The 15,402-nt window shown below is 36.7% G+C and overlaps 8 protein-coding genes across 10 annotated transcripts; 4 read left to right on the top strand and 4 right to left on the bottom strand.

Moving 5' to 3' along the window:
• The first annotated feature begins 7 nt into the window (after window positions 1-7).
• On the top strand, window positions 8-990 carry LOC124314268 (ER membrane protein complex subunit 4-like). Its single transcript, XM_046779428.1, has 4 exons — window positions 8-150; window positions 210-351; window positions 535-652; window positions 717-990. The coding sequence occupies exons 1-4, from the start codon at window positions 89-91 to the stop codon at window positions 911-913; spliced, it is 519 nt and encodes a 172-aa protein (XP_046635384.1). The 5' UTR covers window positions 8-88; the 3' UTR covers window positions 914-990.
• A 30-nt stretch (window positions 991-1,020) lies between these two features.
• On the bottom strand, window positions 1,021-7,345 carry LOC124313963 (DNA polymerase alpha catalytic subunit-like). Of its 2 annotated transcripts, XM_046778862.1 has the most exons (25): window positions 7,098-7,345; window positions 6,844-7,032; window positions 6,598-6,779; window positions 6,389-6,513; window positions 6,239-6,317; window positions 6,064-6,180; window positions 5,835-5,971; window positions 5,641-5,764; window positions 5,421-5,585; window positions 4,945-5,310; window positions 4,669-4,873; window positions 4,340-4,611; window positions 4,166-4,279; window positions 3,926-4,106; window positions 3,261-3,866; window positions 3,062-3,201; window positions 2,781-2,995; window positions 2,447-2,711; window positions 2,191-2,371; window positions 2,015-2,117; window positions 1,884-1,953; window positions 1,678-1,812; window positions 1,487-1,603; window positions 1,324-1,417; window positions 1,021-1,260 (listed from the first exon to the last, which is right to left on the bottom strand). In XM_046778862.1, exons 1-25 carry the CDS (start codon window positions 7,135-7,137, stop codon window positions 1,109-1,111), a joined length of 4,374 nt encoding a protein of 1,457 aa, XP_046634818.1. In that variant the 5' UTR covers window positions 7,138-7,345; the 3' UTR covers window positions 1,021-1,108. The 2 variants fall into 2 exon arrangements, with proteins under 2 accessions (XP_046634818.1, XP_046634819.1); XM_046778863.1 differs by lacking the exon at window positions 6,064-6,180.
• Window positions 7,346-7,554: 209 nt separating this feature from the next.
• Window positions 7,555-9,717, top strand: LOC124314100 (zinc finger protein OZF-like). 2 transcript variants are annotated; one of them, XM_046779137.1, is made up of 8 exons: window positions 7,555-7,716; window positions 7,807-8,261; window positions 8,364-8,637; window positions 8,716-8,798; window positions 8,862-8,957; window positions 9,025-9,101; window positions 9,169-9,373; window positions 9,470-9,717. In XM_046779137.1, exons 1-8 carry the CDS (start codon window positions 7,662-7,664, stop codon window positions 9,620-9,622), a joined length of 1,398 nt encoding a protein of 465 aa, XP_046635093.1. In that variant the 5' UTR covers window positions 7,555-7,661; the 3' UTR covers window positions 9,623-9,717. The 2 variants fall into 2 exon arrangements, with proteins under 2 accessions (XP_046635093.1, XP_046635092.1); XM_046779136.1 differs by having other exon boundaries at window positions 7,555-8,261.
• A 341-nt stretch (window positions 9,718-10,058) lies between these two features.
• Window positions 10,059-11,331, top strand: LOC124314234 (gastrula zinc finger protein XlCGF71.1-like). The gene is made up of 4 exons (XM_046779381.1): window positions 10,059-10,210; window positions 10,311-10,838; window positions 10,900-11,031; window positions 11,114-11,331. The coding sequence occupies exons 2-4, from the start codon at window positions 10,388-10,390 to the stop codon at window positions 11,242-11,244; spliced, it is 714 nt and encodes a 237-aa protein (XP_046635337.1). The 5' UTR covers window positions 10,059-10,210; window positions 10,311-10,387; the 3' UTR covers window positions 11,245-11,331.
• On the bottom strand, window positions 11,318-11,990 carry LOC124314299 (NADH dehydrogenase [ubiquinone] 1 alpha subcomplex subunit 2-like). Its single transcript, XM_046779471.1, has 3 exons — window positions 11,827-11,990; window positions 11,549-11,655; window positions 11,318-11,482 (listed from the first exon to the last, which is right to left on the bottom strand). The coding sequence occupies exons 1-3, from the start codon at window positions 11,916-11,918 to the stop codon at window positions 11,394-11,396; spliced, it is 288 nt and encodes a 95-aa protein (XP_046635427.1). The 5' UTR covers window positions 11,919-11,990; the 3' UTR covers window positions 11,318-11,393.
• Window positions 11,991-12,225: 235 nt separating this feature from the next.
• Window positions 12,226-14,068, top strand: LOC124314155 (transcription initiation factor TFIID subunit 7-like). Its single transcript, XM_046779247.1, has 8 exons — window positions 12,226-12,426; window positions 12,499-12,630; window positions 12,687-12,767; window positions 12,831-13,209; window positions 13,278-13,417; window positions 13,475-13,577; window positions 13,632-13,801; window positions 13,861-14,068. The coding sequence occupies exons 1-8, from the start codon at window positions 12,328-12,330 to the stop codon at window positions 13,885-13,887; spliced, it is 1,131 nt and encodes a 376-aa protein (XP_046635203.1). The 5' UTR covers window positions 12,226-12,327; the 3' UTR covers window positions 13,888-14,068.
• Window positions 13,803-14,769, bottom strand: LOC124314204 (L-seryl-tRNA(Sec) kinase-like). Its single transcript, XM_046779340.1, has one exon. It carries the CDS (start codon window positions 14,767-14,769, stop codon window positions 13,882-13,884), a length of 888 nt encoding a protein of 295 aa, XP_046635296.1. The 3' UTR covers window positions 13,803-13,881.
• On the bottom strand, window positions 14,750-15,367 carry LOC124314295 (mitochondrial import inner membrane translocase subunit Tim10 B-like). The gene is made up of 3 exons (XM_046779465.1): window positions 15,291-15,367; window positions 15,127-15,222; window positions 14,750-15,055 (listed from the first exon to the last, which is right to left on the bottom strand). The coding sequence occupies exons 1-3, from the start codon at window positions 15,306-15,308 to the stop codon at window positions 14,798-14,800; spliced, it is 372 nt and encodes a 123-aa protein (XP_046635421.1). The 5' UTR covers window positions 15,309-15,367; the 3' UTR covers window positions 14,750-14,797.
• Window positions 15,368-15,402: the final 35 nt, after the last annotated feature.

The raw sequence follows: 15,402 nt of genomic DNA, 5'->3' as shown, positions 1-15,402 counted from the left end.
GAAAAGTTTGTTGAGATATTGCAGCAGACAACTAATTAGATGTCAAAAATCGAAGCCCTAGTCCCACAACAAAATCACAGTCTTTACAATGGCAATGGCGAACCGAAACACTGCAAAGAAATTTAAATGGTCTATCGATCTCTCCAATCGGTAAATGAATACTTTAAATGAAAGCATGTTTGAAAGTTTACTTATTGATAGATTTACAGGAATAAATCAACATGTGACCTCGCATCTCCTCCAGGATATCTTCCATCGATTGCAACTACAGTAGCCGAATCAGCTAAGGAAAATGATTCTAGTTTGCTTATTAAGAGATCTTGGGATGTTGCTTTACAACCACTAAAACAGGTTAAAAACCATTTGTTCTGTTGTGTATTCTTCTTGCTAAAATTTATGAAAAAAGATAATAATTGTAACAGAAAAAATTGTAATTTGAAAGAATTATTCTGTTCAAATATTTGATAGTTCAGTCTTGTGCCTTTTAAAGGTTAATAAGTCTATAGAATGTAAATTTGTCTGTTTCTGAAATAGGTACCTATGAATTTGTTCATGATGTACATGGTGGGAAGTTCCATTTCCATATTTCCAATTATGATGGTTGGCATGATGTTTGTGAGGCCCATTCGTGCATTGTTCAGCATGAACCAAAGTATATTTTCAAAACTAATATTCAAACAAGTCATACCTTTTAAATACAGTATAATTTTTTTCAGCTTTCAAGATGTTGGAGGGAACCCAGGCAATTGGACAAATCCTAGTCTACATCTTGGGTCAGTTGGTTGCACTGGGGCTTGCTCTTTACAAGTGCCAATCCATGGGCCTCCTCCCTACTCATTCATCAGATTGGCTGGCTTTTATTGATCCTCAACAGAGAATTGAATATTCTGGAGGTGGACAAATTCTGCTCTAAGATTAATTATTTAATTCATTAAAATATTCACATTTGTAAGTGAAATGAAAAATACAGTACACCAAATCATCTTTAAATCATAAATTGTACAAGTTGCTACAGCCAGCTGTAAAAATGACACGTAATTTATTCAAAACATTCATATTTTTATAGCGAAACTAAAAATTAGCTCGTCACATTCTATTAGTAAAATATTTATGTTTCATTTTTTGGGCGGTTAAGACCATAGAAGAGACCAGCAAGGTTTACCTGTGAATATCCGCTCTCTAAAAGAATCTGATTGATATTATTTAAGAGAGCCTTATAAGCTTTATCCATGGAGTTATTGTACGCCAATTTGACTTTATCTTAAAAAAAAAAGAAGAAAAGTGAATGAGAGATAGAACAATATGTAGTGAAAATAAAAATACCTCGTTCGCTTGGTTGAAGCTGACTGATGGCTTTGGATGCGTCAAACATGTGTTGGTAGTAACACAGTTGAGTGTATAGATCCAAATCATTGTACTGTGATCATCAACGAGTATTAATGTCTCTAAAGCTCAGAAGCAAAATAAAGCAACGAAAAAATAATACCTCAGGATCCATGTTGCTGGTTCCACATCCTATGCAAACGGGATGTGTATTTGTGGACTTCAACGGTATGCGCCTGGTTCTTGTAGCGCAACTTCTGTCTTCACATACTAACCAGCCCTATTTATTTATTTTATTTCATTAACAAAGCAGTTAACATAAAATTTCTAGCACAATATATCCGAGTTATTAACCGCATAATAAAGTTGAATGTGCTTCCTAACGGAATGCGTCAAACGGTTGACGAGAAATTTTTCCGCACTAAATGGTGTCTTCTTGCAATTGGGATTTCCACACCGAGACAACGCAAACTCGATGATGCCGTCGTCCTATGTAACATCGACCAATAATAAAGCTTGTTAAATTTAATCATTTCAAGCAGGTAACATATCCTACATACCGTTTTGCGGAAAACGTTGTCCATCGACATTTCGAAACCACAAGCCTTGTCAGAGCATTGGTAATAAAACCTAGACGTTGAAATTCATTTGTCAAAGATCCATTTTCCTGATTAAATTTTATGAGTCTTACTTTTCACATGATTGAAATCTTTCTTCGTCAGTCACCGGAGGACTACCAGTTTCGTATTCGTTGCTGGTTGCTTGTGTCGATCGATATCCAGAAGCATCGATGCCTGCACAAATACCATTTATTAACTCTCGCGGCCTCACCATACAAAATTTTAAATAATTACAATGACAACTTACCAAGGAATTCAGCAATTCTAACAGCGTCAATTCCTTCTAGAAGGTCGCACAATCGAGAAACAACTGGATGAACTTGTTGTGCCAAATAATATTGAATGTCAGGCTTTAAATGCCCATTTGTTGGCATCTTGAGTTCCTCCATAGAATACGCTCGTTGAGTGGCGGCCATGTTGCTCCCATCCTATTTCACAAGTTTGTTCATTGCTTTACAATAAAGTTTGTTTCTATGGCGAGGCAATTCAAACGAGCCATTTACCTGACAAATGATGAACGAAACTGTATCGCCTTGTACAAGTTTCTTACCACCTCGGGAATTTGTTCTGATTGCAACTTGGACATGAGAAAGATTTTTTGCGTCGGGGTAATTTTCTGGATTCTTAGTTAGCTGTTTGGTAATCTCTAACAAAGAGAGATCAATGGTTCCGTTCTGAAATCCATCACGAATATCTTCTAAATTTTGTTGAATCCGAGCGATTCGTTCATCTGCCGATATATCGCCTAATATTTGTTCCAGAGCGTACCTGGATCGAACGAAATCGTAATAAATAAATGTAGATGCTGTCGCTAGCCCATAGTACCAAGATATTTACTTTCCAGCCCGAGTAGCGAGCTGCGACCAGTCTCTTCGTACAATATCCAGACCCTTGACCTCTTGTTGAGTAACCATTTCTTTTTTGTTATTACGGATCACCTGAGAAACTGTAACGGCTGCGTATTTCTTTTTCTTCAGCAAAAGTAAGCGCTGGAATACCCCATCAATGTCGAGCTCAAGATGTTTGTACAACTTATTGACTTCCTGTTTAATCTGAACAAAACAACAAACAATTGAATAAAATAACATTTAGGAATAAATTCTTCTGATAATGGTTACCTTAAGACCCACTTTCATGACTTGATCATAGTCAACTGAATTAGAATCTATCATTAACGAATCAGTGTCTCCGTAGATGACGTCCAAATTCATTTTACGGACAAGATCCCTAGTCTGCAGTAGAATCTCACGTCCTTTGGCTACAGAAAAATGCCGCGGAAATTAAAATGCATAATGTTAAAGCTGAAATGTAAGTTACATGTAATAAGCGCGGCCAAAGGTTTGGCGTAAAAACGTGAATTGGAAAATCCCAGGCAGCCGTACATGCTGTTTGCCGTCAATTTCAATGCTTTCTGTCTGATATCATACTGAAGTAAAAGATCCTTTGATAACTTATCGTTGATGAGCTTTTTCACTTCACGACGACTGTCAACCAACTTTCGAATTTCAGTAGGCAAAATGCCAAGGGGCAACGTCGGATCAGGTAAGTCAGGAAGAATTTCTTCTTGTCCTTCAGTTGCTTTAGTTGCTACTTGTCGATCGACAGTGGTAAAGCATATATTGAATTCTTGAATAATACTCGGGTACAGCGAGTTGAAGTCCATTAAAAGAACAAACTTGTCGTAGAAACCTCGCTTGGGATCCAGAACCAAACCACCAGCATAGGCTGGTTTCCGACGACCTTTCTTGCTACGATTAGCATTTTCAGTCGAAACATCCTCAGGATCAGAATCTTCTCCTTTCTTTGATTTTTTAAAAGCCTGCTTATCTGGAACGATAAACCCCTTCTCGTGAAATGCATGGAGCAATAGATACTCGTTGCGTTCTGAACGACCTCCCAGAAGAGTTCGAGAAAGCAAGTTTCCTAAAATATTAGACAAATTTGCACGATTCTTTTCATTAAAATAGATGACTTCGAATTACCTGCAATCGAAGTAATTTGCAAAGCTAAGGGAAGGACGTTTAGTTCGTACATCAATCTTAGTGTGTTCGCGCCATCTTGCATAGTAATGGCTATCATTCCCAACAGATTAGTTGAAGTCGAGTACATCTTTTTAACACAATCTGAACTCAAATCTGGGCGAACTCCGTTTAAATGTAAAACCTTATTGAACAAGACAATGCATTAATTGAGATGTATAAGGTGTGGTTCAATAATCAAACCTGTTGACACAGCGTTTCGAGGTCGTAGCTCCTTGCGCGTATAAGTTCTTTTGCCGAAATCTTGACATCGCACACCAAACGCCCACTCATGACAAGATGACTGCGACTGACACCCTTTAAAACAATACTTTTTTTAAATGCTTACGTGAGTGTTAATCTAATGTCTAAGCAAACCTTAGACATAGGCATATTGGTGCGACGTAGTCGGCCCAGACGAGACCACTGATCTACTTTGTTCTGGGTGAAACGATGGAGAAGTATGTCCAAGTCGTAGGAAGCTACATCGTGCCCTACAATTACATCGGGGTCGATTTTGTTAATTTTGGCCAGAAAAAGATTAAGCAGGGCTCGTTCGTTCTCGGCTAGTTCTATTTTCGTTAGTTTTGTCGTTTTCATGGTATCGCGATGATCTAGTGGCCAAGGTTCTTCAGATGGACGACCTAGAACTACGAAAATTGATTTTTTTTTTACATGATTCAATCGTTTCAATAATTGTAGCTTACGACAAAAATGCTGTTGAAACGGAGGTTGAGGAGCAGCACGGTCTACATGAAATTCGTTTTGTATCAAACAACTGATGGCGACAATTTCCACTTGCTGAGTGCGATTGTTGACGACAGTGCGCAAATTAAGCGCCATTACAGCCAATGGAGGCGGCGCTTCTCTTTTATCATCTAACTCAATTTGATCCATGTTAGAAACAAACGCCTGAATACAACAACAAAAAATCATGTTAATTAATTTTCGATTTTGATTTCGTTAAAAAATATTTTCCATACCTCCACTTTGCACCAGCTCACATGCGGGTTGGCCTTCTGGGGATTCTTGATGTTTAGCCAACAAGGCCCTTTAACGCGTTTTTCCAACAAAAAGTTTTCTAATGCCGAAGTATTGGCTCCAAAGACGTGGCTGAATGTTGCACCTTTCAAATTCGTAGGCAAGGAATGTTCAGCAGAGTATTTCACTTCAAGATATTCGCTCTCGCGAGGAATGCTCGGTGGTTCGAATCCATATTTTTTCAATACACGCCGTGATTTGAACTGCAAAATTTTGTAGCGATCTGCTACCCGCGTATTAAATTCCTCGTATACATCCATAAAATTAACTGGAGTTCCCGTGTCCTGGCCAGTACGCTGATCGACAACCTGATGAAAAAGGAAAGCGATAAATGTTTTCCGTACATGAATTTATATAAATGATATTGACAAGTTGAGTTTGTGCCAAAAGTTTTCAGATTAGATAAAGAAGTGTATACCGTATCACGTGGAAGTACATATATATGCTTCTCGATATTTTTTACGGAAACGCAGCAACTGACATACGCTTTAGCCGACTCTATGAAAATTTTCCCAAAAAGAAACACGGTGCCAGGTTGCATATACGGATCTTCGTAAGCATCGAACCAGTACATGCGCAAAAACTATTTAACATATTGTTAGTTGAAACTGCAAAATAAAAGTAAGTATTTATAGAACCTGTTCTCCATCTTCCCCTTGAGTCAAGGGAAGCTCATTACTCCCTAAGTCCAAAACAGCTACACTCTGGTTAACGTCAACGTTATTTTTAATGGTTTCCCATCCCGAAGTAAGATCGAATTCGCTAAAAATACATCAGCAAGTAGAAAGAATATATATAAAATAAATACTAGATTGACGGAAATGCGACAAACCTGATGGTAGGAGTTTGCTTCAGTTCTTGAAAATCAATACTTTCTTCACAGGGAGTATAAGATGTCGTAATTGAGGCTTCACTTGATTGCGTATTCTTGATTTCTGGTTGCGAATCGAACTGGTCGATGTCCATAGGCTGGCGACACATAAAAGTGAAGGTAGTATTTTACGGTTTATTATTAGTATTAAATAGATTAGAATAGAAAAGAAATAAAATAATATACGTACTCCATCCATTATAAAAGGATTATCATCGCACAATGAATTTGAATCTTCGATTGATGCACAGTCGTAGGTATTGTCTTCTACATTAGATGCCCCTCTGCCAAAAGGCAGACGTTTGGGCTGCAGGGAATAGGACGGAGTTTACAGGGGAAAATTAAAGAAAAAATTTGTCTAATACCTCTGCTTTCAATAGTCTCGATGCCACTGAAGTGCTGGGTATCCGTGGGATCGAAGTTGGTGTACGACTTATCATCGATCTAATCATTTCAAAATTTTTTTATCAAAACACAGAATCAAAACATGATCTAATTTAAATAGTTTGTGGTACCCAGAAGTAATGGTCTTCTTTTTAAGAGTGGAAACTGATTGCCTCAAAGGAGCATTTGAAGGGGTGGAATTCAGTTCTTGCATGATGTCTCCTAAAATGTCATCATCTTTAGTTTTGGCATCTTTCTAAAAAATAAAATAAAATATCAGTAATAAAAGTAATAAACCTTTGAAATTCCATAAAACATGTATATAAGTGCTAAAACAGACCTCTTTGTTTTTAGAGGACATGCCAATTAGCATATTTTTAATGTTATTTTTTTTTCCAGGAACTCCTTTTGACAAGTCCTTCTTCTTATAACCCCTGGCTGCTCCTTTGGCTTGGGCCACATTATCATCATCCAGATCATCATCAAACACTTCCCTACCATCTTCAACATATCCACTTCCATCTGATTTTAAAAATATTTTGTGAACAATGCATTTTATAATTTAATTTTGGCTTTACTCTATTACCATCATCAATAATCCAATCATCTTCTTGTCGTCTTTGAACTCGTTTGGAGTACTCTCTTTCATCAACCTCTTCATAAACATTATCAACTTCCATCAAGGTAACTTTGTTTTTAGTACCCTTTAAGTCTTTTAGCTTTTGGAAGGCTGCAAATTTTCCTTCACGGTCTTGTTTAGTTCTCCGTGTACGACCTGAAAATCAATCAGGTGATAAATAAAAATAACACGAAAATGAATCAGATTTAAAGGTAACTCACCACTTTCCTTTTCTTGACTAATTTCCTTGTCATCAGCCATGACAATGGTTTAAAAATAACACAAAATAAAAAAAACACTCAATAAATGACGAGTAAAATTTCTAATGCAGGTCTTGAAAAATTTTGAAACGATCAGGAAAGACGAAGTTCAACCGATAAAAGCTATAAAGCAGGAACACTGGACAAAAGGCACAGTGTCTACATAAATGGCCGAATTAGTCTTTCAGCTCTTTCCCGCGTAATTCTCTAATGGCGCGGTGTTGCCGAATAAAAATTGCTGGCTCACAATTTGAAGTTTACAAATGTTATAAAATTATAAAATAATCAGTAACTGTGTTTGAATTACACTTTTTTTTAAATTATAAATCAAAAGTATGATGTAATCTGTAAATCAAAAATCAAAAATTAAATTATTTTTACATAGGACAAAGTCAAAGTCATCTATTGAGTAATCAATGAAACAGCTGTTGGCTACCAACTTTGGAAGAAAAAATCCAAAGCTCAAGCCAAAATAAACAGTGTCGTAATTTGTAATTTAGGGGACAAAATCTTCAATCAATCAAGATGGGGAGTTGTGAGGGATTAGAGATTCTTGGTGTTTTGAAAACAGCACAAGAAGGTAAACAAATGGTTTTGCAGCTAAAACCAAGTATTGAAACCACTTGGGAACACTGTGGATTTTGCGACTTCAAACTGGATTCTGATATAGATAAACTACAATCATCGAGAGAAACTGAACACTCGCATGCAATACAGGGAGTATTTTCTTTCATTCCAAGCAAAAATCAATGGACTCTCACTTTTTCCAATTGTGATAAAGAGGAACGACATCAACATGTAGGAAAACCTTCATCAACATGTGAAGTAATCAAGAATGACATCACAATAAACAGGCAAAAGAATTTACAACTGCAGTATGAAGTAGATGGGAAGGTATTTGAATTAAGAAGCACATTCTCAGCTAAAAAGCACAGAAATGTGGAGCCATCCAATAACAATTTTGCCACTTCAAACAAGTCAATAACACAGCCAACCAAAGCAATTGAATTTGTCATTGAAAACAACAAATACTCTACTTCGTCTGTTAATACCAAGGCATTTGAAGAAGCAGTTGTTGTTGAGGAAGAAAGATCTGCCCTTGAAGCCTCACTGGAACTTCTTCAGGTTGGAGTGAATTGAATTCCTTTACCTCCACAAATGTTATTCAATATTAAGATTTCACCTTGCAAAAAATTTAAAAATGTAATTCAAAAAAATATACTGTAGGTAAAACTAATGGACAAGTGTATTGTTCCAGACCAAATTGGTTGTGGGCCAGATACTTCCACCTTTTTGCAAAATATGAGAGAATTGGCAAAACTTCTAACTCCCTCTGGTCAGAACCCATTTAAGTGTGATCAATGTGAAGAGGAAATGACCTCCTACTTCCCATATGTCGAACATGTTTTTAAGCACTTCGGAACTCGTCCTTACATCTGTAACGTGTGTCAAGCATCTTTTCAGACAAGGGCTGTTATGAGACATCACCTTGATATGCACGGTAATTTCCATCTTGCATTGCTAAAATAATTCATATTTGCTCATAAAGTAATAACCAAATTGTGTTTTTATTTTTTAGGCGGGAAAGCGCCTTTTGAGTGCGAGTTTTGCGGGAAGAAATTTCGGAATTCTTGTCACATGAAACAACACCGAATGCGTCACGTAAAAAATAATTAGTATTAATGAATCATTGCGACGAAAATTAATACTCAATTATTAATTCAGACCGGAGAACGACCTCACAATTGCCCCTACTGTGAAAAGACGTTCGCTCACAAAAACGTGCTAAAGATTCATTTACAAGTGCACACTGGAGAGAAGGTTCTTTGGTTACATCAATAACTTTTTGTTTTAAAAATTTAACTCAATTTGTTTGATTATACAATAGCCCTGTTGTTGTGATCTATGTGGAAAGCTGTTTCGTGAACCGCATCGTTTAGCGTGCCATTTAGCTACACATTATCGGTATGTGTTAAAACATTTGCATTACCTACAGTATACTGGTGAGAGGTAAACACCATTATTTAAACAGCTCCTCGAAGTCACTAGACTGTTCGGCTTGTGGCAAAAGTTTCAAAACTAGTGGAATGTTAAAACTGCATGAAGCCAAGCGTTGCAGCAATAAGCTTACAACAGATTTGGAAAGAGATACTGAGGACCAGGGCCTGGAAACTTTGCAGAATGTTGCTTACATAGAAAATATAGATGATGCGCATTTTCTTGATACAGATCACGAGGTATGTAATTGTATCTAATGTAATCTACATTCTAGGAAAGAATTTACTAATGTAAAATTGAATGCTAATATTAAAATTTTCGGTGAAAATACTTAGGTAACCATCATAGAAGCAGAATCTTTAGAAGTCCTCCCTGTAAACACTTATATTGTGGAGCCATCCGGTGTGGGGCCTATGCTAGTACAATTTTCTATTGATCAAGACGATGTTCAAGAAATTCCTTCCTTGGAAGAATCATTAAATTCGTGATGTTCGTAATACATCTCTCCTTTAAGTCTTCGCATTGATTTATAGAACCCATTTTGAAATTTGTAAATACACAAAGGACCATATTTTTTTCTTTACTAATTTAGTCTCAATGAACCTCCTCAAAACATTATTTGATGTGTCTGAACTTAACTTAAGCTGTACCTTTGGATAATTTTATGTGCTTAAAATCACTTTAGATTTGTTATGCGCCTTCGGATCACAGAGTGTTCGGACTTCGGATGTTGAATCAGTAGTCCGCCTGGACAGGCACATGGGCAGGCCGCAGGCGTAATCTTCAGCAAGACTTTGGTCCTACCACTACCGGTACGGTGGTACCCCGGTAGTACTTTCTAGTTTCCACTGATAAAGTCCACTTGGTCTTTATTACCGCTTTTGCGGTTGGCGACTTACGAGTTACGACTTTATAGGCTTGCGAGTTGCGACTGGCCGACTGCCGACTTTCGAGGTTTATATGTTTCAGAAATAAATTTGGCAGGACTGCATGCTTTGTTGCAGACGACTCTCTCTTGATTGTTTTTTGGTTTTTAGGAAAACACTTATTTTTTTGCTCTTGCTTTTTGGTCACTGGTAAAGTCTTCAACAAAAATTCCATTCTATTTAATTGAATTTTTGAACTAAACAAAATTAAATACTAACTTCAGATCTTGTTTAAAATTTCTTATTATAGGACAGTGCTGCATCATTATTCAGTTGAAAGTTCTGAATGGGCATCAAATCTAGTATAAAAAGTGGTTTTTAATCATAATGGAAGTTCTTATAAAAGTTGAAGAAACTGAAAAAGTAGATGTTCAAAACGGTCTAATAAACAAAGAGGAAACTGAAGAAAATAAAGAAGCTCAAGAATGTTGCACTAGCAAACCGTTGGTGCATACAATCGAAAAAGAAACAAAAAATACTGGGCACTCTAGCCGTGATAAACATCTTTGCACCGAGTGTGGAGCGAATTTTGTTTCTATGCTAAAGTACATGGACCACCTTAATCGTCATACTGGGAATAAGCCATATGTTTGTGAAGAATGTAACAAACAGTTCTTTACCTTATCATATTTAAGAAATCATCAAAAACTACACTCTGCTGACTATCAATTCATTTGTGAGTTCTGTGGCAAAGCTTTCAGATTAAAAAATAATCTGCAAATGCACGAACTGACTCACACAAAGGAGAAACCATTTAAGTGTGATCTTTGTGATAAAGGTAATTAACCATTGTGAATCTTAGTTTTTAAATTTAGTTACTAATTCATTTTTACGTTTAGCATATACTCACCCAATGAATTTGAAGATACACAAGCAAGAACATACAGGTGCGAAACCATTCCAGTGTGAAACTTGCGGTAGATGTTTCCGAACAACACACCGACTTAAAACCCATAAAATGTCTCACACAGGTACGGCTGTCAATTGTTTATAACCAAGGCCCATTGCCAAATTGAAATATGTCTATATTATTATAATATGAGTTTAAACTAGGTGAAAAAGCTTTCAGTTGTCTAAACTGTGAATCAAAATTCACAAGCAATTCAAAAGTAAAAAGACATATGAACCTCCATTGCAAATTTTCCAAAGGAACAAAGCTCCCTGCTGGTGATGAAAATGAATAACTATAGACCAGGCTAAATCCAATATAAGATTGAATTAAGTGTCAAATGGTGATAATGAAAATAAACTATGAAATATGGCAAGGACTGTGTAAATTTGTCATCCTAACTTTTCTATTTACACAATACTTCTACAAATAAAGAACAATATTTTACTTCTTTAGAACAAGACTTTCCAAAACTGAGTGAACTTTCTCAGCAGACAGGTTCATTACTGGGGCACTTACTTCCAGGCCTTTCTCTATAAATTAAAAAGACAATTAAGGTAATTTTTACTATGAATCCAAATTAGAATATGTAAACTAACCATGTCGGGCACAGATTTTTGGCAGGATACCACTGCATTCCCTGATGAGGATAGGTGTTTTGGGATTGGTTTTCTTCAAGTCGATGTAATGCTTTTCGATGAAATCTCTAAAATGAATAGTAATAACACCATGAAGATGAAGAGTTAATATTATTAAATTAAGGGAATGAGACTATTCTGATATTCTCTACGATTATACGTCTACACAGAACTTTCACGTCTTTCACAATAAAAGATTATTCGCATTTTACATTTTATTTAACACACTCTTCATTTACCTAACTCCTTTGCTGGCGTCTGACTTTTGGCAAAGATGAATCCGAATCTCTTTCACATGGGGCAAAATTTTTACTGCTCTAGCGGCTGCCATGTTGGAAAAGGTTTTGCAGACTCGACAACAAAACAAACTCGAGATATCTTGCTCACTGCTCACTGCTCACTCACGCTGGACAGTTCGCCTGTATCCTAGCGGCGAGTAACAAAAGTAACTGAAACTATTTGAAAATTATTTTGATCCCCGTTTTGTCTTAGATAAATTAATTTTATCTTTAAATTACCAATTATTAAATATAAATTAATCCTGGAACAATAGTTTAGTAATACAAATGTATGAAAGTATAGCAACGTCTAAAATACAGTACAACGTTGCTACGCCTACAGTGACAGTCCGACATTGTTGTGGCGTCTGCTCGTGAGCGACGAATCACGAATATTTGATTCTAATTTTTACAGTGATTCGTGAATAAAATAATATTAGTGGTAGGCCCAATCGATAAAAAATGAATAGACCTACAGTTCTACCACCTAGCAGTTCAAATGATAATGGAGGGGATGAGTTGGAAAATCAGTTTATATTGAGACTCCCACCAACCTTACCAGTGAGTTCTTTGGACACTTGTATTAACATTATTATTGTCTTAAACTCAAATTCTTTAATCTGTTTGTGGTAGGAATGTGCCGAAAGTTTGCGACAAACTCTGAGGACAGGTGTGATGAATCTGAAGGACCGCCTAAATATTAGAATGGATAATGACATGAGGAAAGGACAGGTTCAGTTTGACAATTGGACTATGTCTGCCAAGGTGTTATTCTTAATTAGAGTATTTGATATTCAATTGTAAAACAAATATTTACTTAGGTATTAGATCTTCCTTGTGTCATGGAATCTCAAAAAACCATTGACAATAAAACATTTTACAAAGCCGCTGATGTCAGCCAGGTGAGTAATAAATCAATTCAAATTCTCAGAGAATTGATTCTACTTGATATTTAAAATTTGCAGATATTGATTTGTAAAGAAGGAGAACAACAGTCAAGTAGTGAAGAAGAAACTCCTGTTAAACCAAAGAAAAAAGACCCTCATAAGGTCGATAAAAAATTCCTTATGCCTCACGGCATAGCTCCACCAATGAAGAATGTTAGGAAAAGGAGATTTCGAAAAACCCTTAAAAAGAAGTACGTTGAGGCTCCTGAAATCGAAAAAGAAGTCAGGCGCCTACTGCGTGTTGATAATGAAGCGGTAAGTGTACGATGGGAACTGATCACAGAAGAAGATGAAAATAAGGTAAAGGCAGCGAATGAAGCTGGTTTGGGAGATGGGGCAGCAATGACCGTCCCTCTTGCATCTGGAACATTCGTTAGCACACAAAACCGTGGCTTGGGTATGTTTTGTAAAAACCAACGGTTTTCAGCACTTGTTCAAATTGCATCATACTTTTGTTATCTATAGCCGAACACGATATTTTTGGTGAGGCACTAAGCGACTCAGATGAAGAACATGGAAGCAAGATAAACATTATGGAATCAGACTACGAAAACAGTGACGAATCCCGTGGATCGGGTTCGGAGTTCTATGCAGGAAGCAACAGGGTACCAAATTTAAAATAATTAAATTTGTTTCAATGGTTGTTACGTTCTCTTTTATAGGGGTCCAATTCTATGATAACCCAATTTAGTGGAGATATGTTTCGGGATGACAGCAGTTCTTCTAATCTATCTCCACAAAAAAAGGTCATCGACACACAAAAAGGTAAACATTTCAAATTTTTTTCTGCTTTCAAAATTAATATCATTTGTCGTTAAGACGATTTGCAAAAAATGGCTGATAAACTGAGGGATGAAATCCGTGAGATCAAGAACATGAGACAAGCTCAAGAAAACGAGCTAGCTACAATTGAAAACGCCGCCCTCAAGCAAAGATTTCAGATGGCTCTTTCAAAACTAGTTGCTCAGGAACAAGAGAAAAAGGAAGAGGTGATCTCTATTGTGTTGTTTATTATTATTTCATCTATTTTTAACAAATTGTATTCTAGTATGACCAAATCATGTCCATGTTATGACGGACACCTCTGGATAAAAGCTGAAATGGACCAAACCTCAAGGATAGAAAAATCGATGGATCCATCCGCTTTCAGAATGTCTGTCGGGATTGCAATGGCACCTGTTTTTATCCCTTCCAAAATGGATTGTCGAGTGTCGTTAAGTTGTGCTGCCAATACACGAGCGTTTTTTTCTTCTTTACGTTCGCGTATACATTGGTTTAATCTTTTCCTTAGAGCTTTGTCGATATTGTGAAGGATGTTGTGATTTGAGATGAGTTTGCTTTGCTCGGACGCAAGCTTCTTTTCTTCTAGAGTCTTCAATGTTGAGACAGGACTATCAACAGCATTCTGGATGTGAATCCATATCTTGTTCAATATTTCTGTATCATTTAAATCAATGTGTCCAATCGTCAAAGAATTTTCCCACGCCTCACAGGGATCTTCAAATTTGGTGTTCATTTGAGTGATTACAATGTCAGGAACACGGCTGCTTTGCGGACGACTGCTGTTTTGGAGTAACGCTTCAGACACTTCGCATTTGACATAAATTTGAAGGTAGCCTGTGTAGAATTTGGCCGCTAACTGATGATATTCATACCGCATACTTCGATAGTAGTTGTTATCATCAACAATTACGACACACTTTTTGGAAGAAGGATTGGGCACTTTCAAGAAAGACTCCACAGTGTCTTTCATCTCGCGACGGTAATGCTTTGTCATTTCACTAGATGATGAAACAGCAATTTCAGCCTGTTTTTCTAAACTCACAATAGTATCAAAAGTTGCACAATTCACAATACAATTGTTTTCTGTTAAAAAACTACATAATCTTCCTGCTAACCAGCTCTTTCCACTGGCAGGCAAACCTAGTAACACCACAATGCAATAACACTGATTCATTTCTGTCCTGTTGGTATGTGTCACTATTTTACACAACTTGAGGCTCTAAAGATGAGGTCTCTTGTGAAACATGTTGAGGCTCAGTTTCTGCTATTATGACTGACTGTGCGACTGTGTTAATTTCAGCAACTTCAGGAATAGTTTCTGCGACAGCTTGTGGTGGGTTAAGTTTCTCCATCTCTTCCACTCGCTTTTGCACAATTAGAGGTTGAACTTCCATATACACAGACATGATTTTATGGTTGACTCTAATGTTTTTCGTTGAGCACATTTCAACACATTTATCCTAAAAAAACAAACAAAAAAAACTATCGGTCTGATATTTTATGAAAGAGAAACCTCATGTTCTTTGCCTACCTCATCTTCAGTCAGCTCTCTAGTCTGAAATGTGTTAACGCATCGCGTAAAACAAGTTTCTGACATTTTGTTGAACACTAAGAGAAAATCTTTAAACTAGGGAGAAGAGATCAATTAACTTTCTGGTATTAATTACAATTCAAATACATTTTATAAAAACTTACGTTCCTGAGTGCATCCATTTCGAATTACTTTCCACAAATTGACAATTCATGTCGTCTGCAAAACAGAAAACATATGGGATATGGCTCAACCGGGTTGCCACATTAGCCGAAG

This window comes from Daphnia pulicaria, chromosome 10 (assembly GCF_021234035.1).
Source record: "Daphnia pulicaria isolate SC F1-1A chromosome 10, SC_F0-13Bv2, whole genome shotgun sequence".
Taxonomy (NCBI): domain Eukaryota; kingdom Metazoa; phylum Arthropoda; class Branchiopoda; order Diplostraca; family Daphniidae; genus Daphnia; species Daphnia pulicaria.
This window is presented reverse-complemented; position numbering and strand designations above follow the sequence as displayed.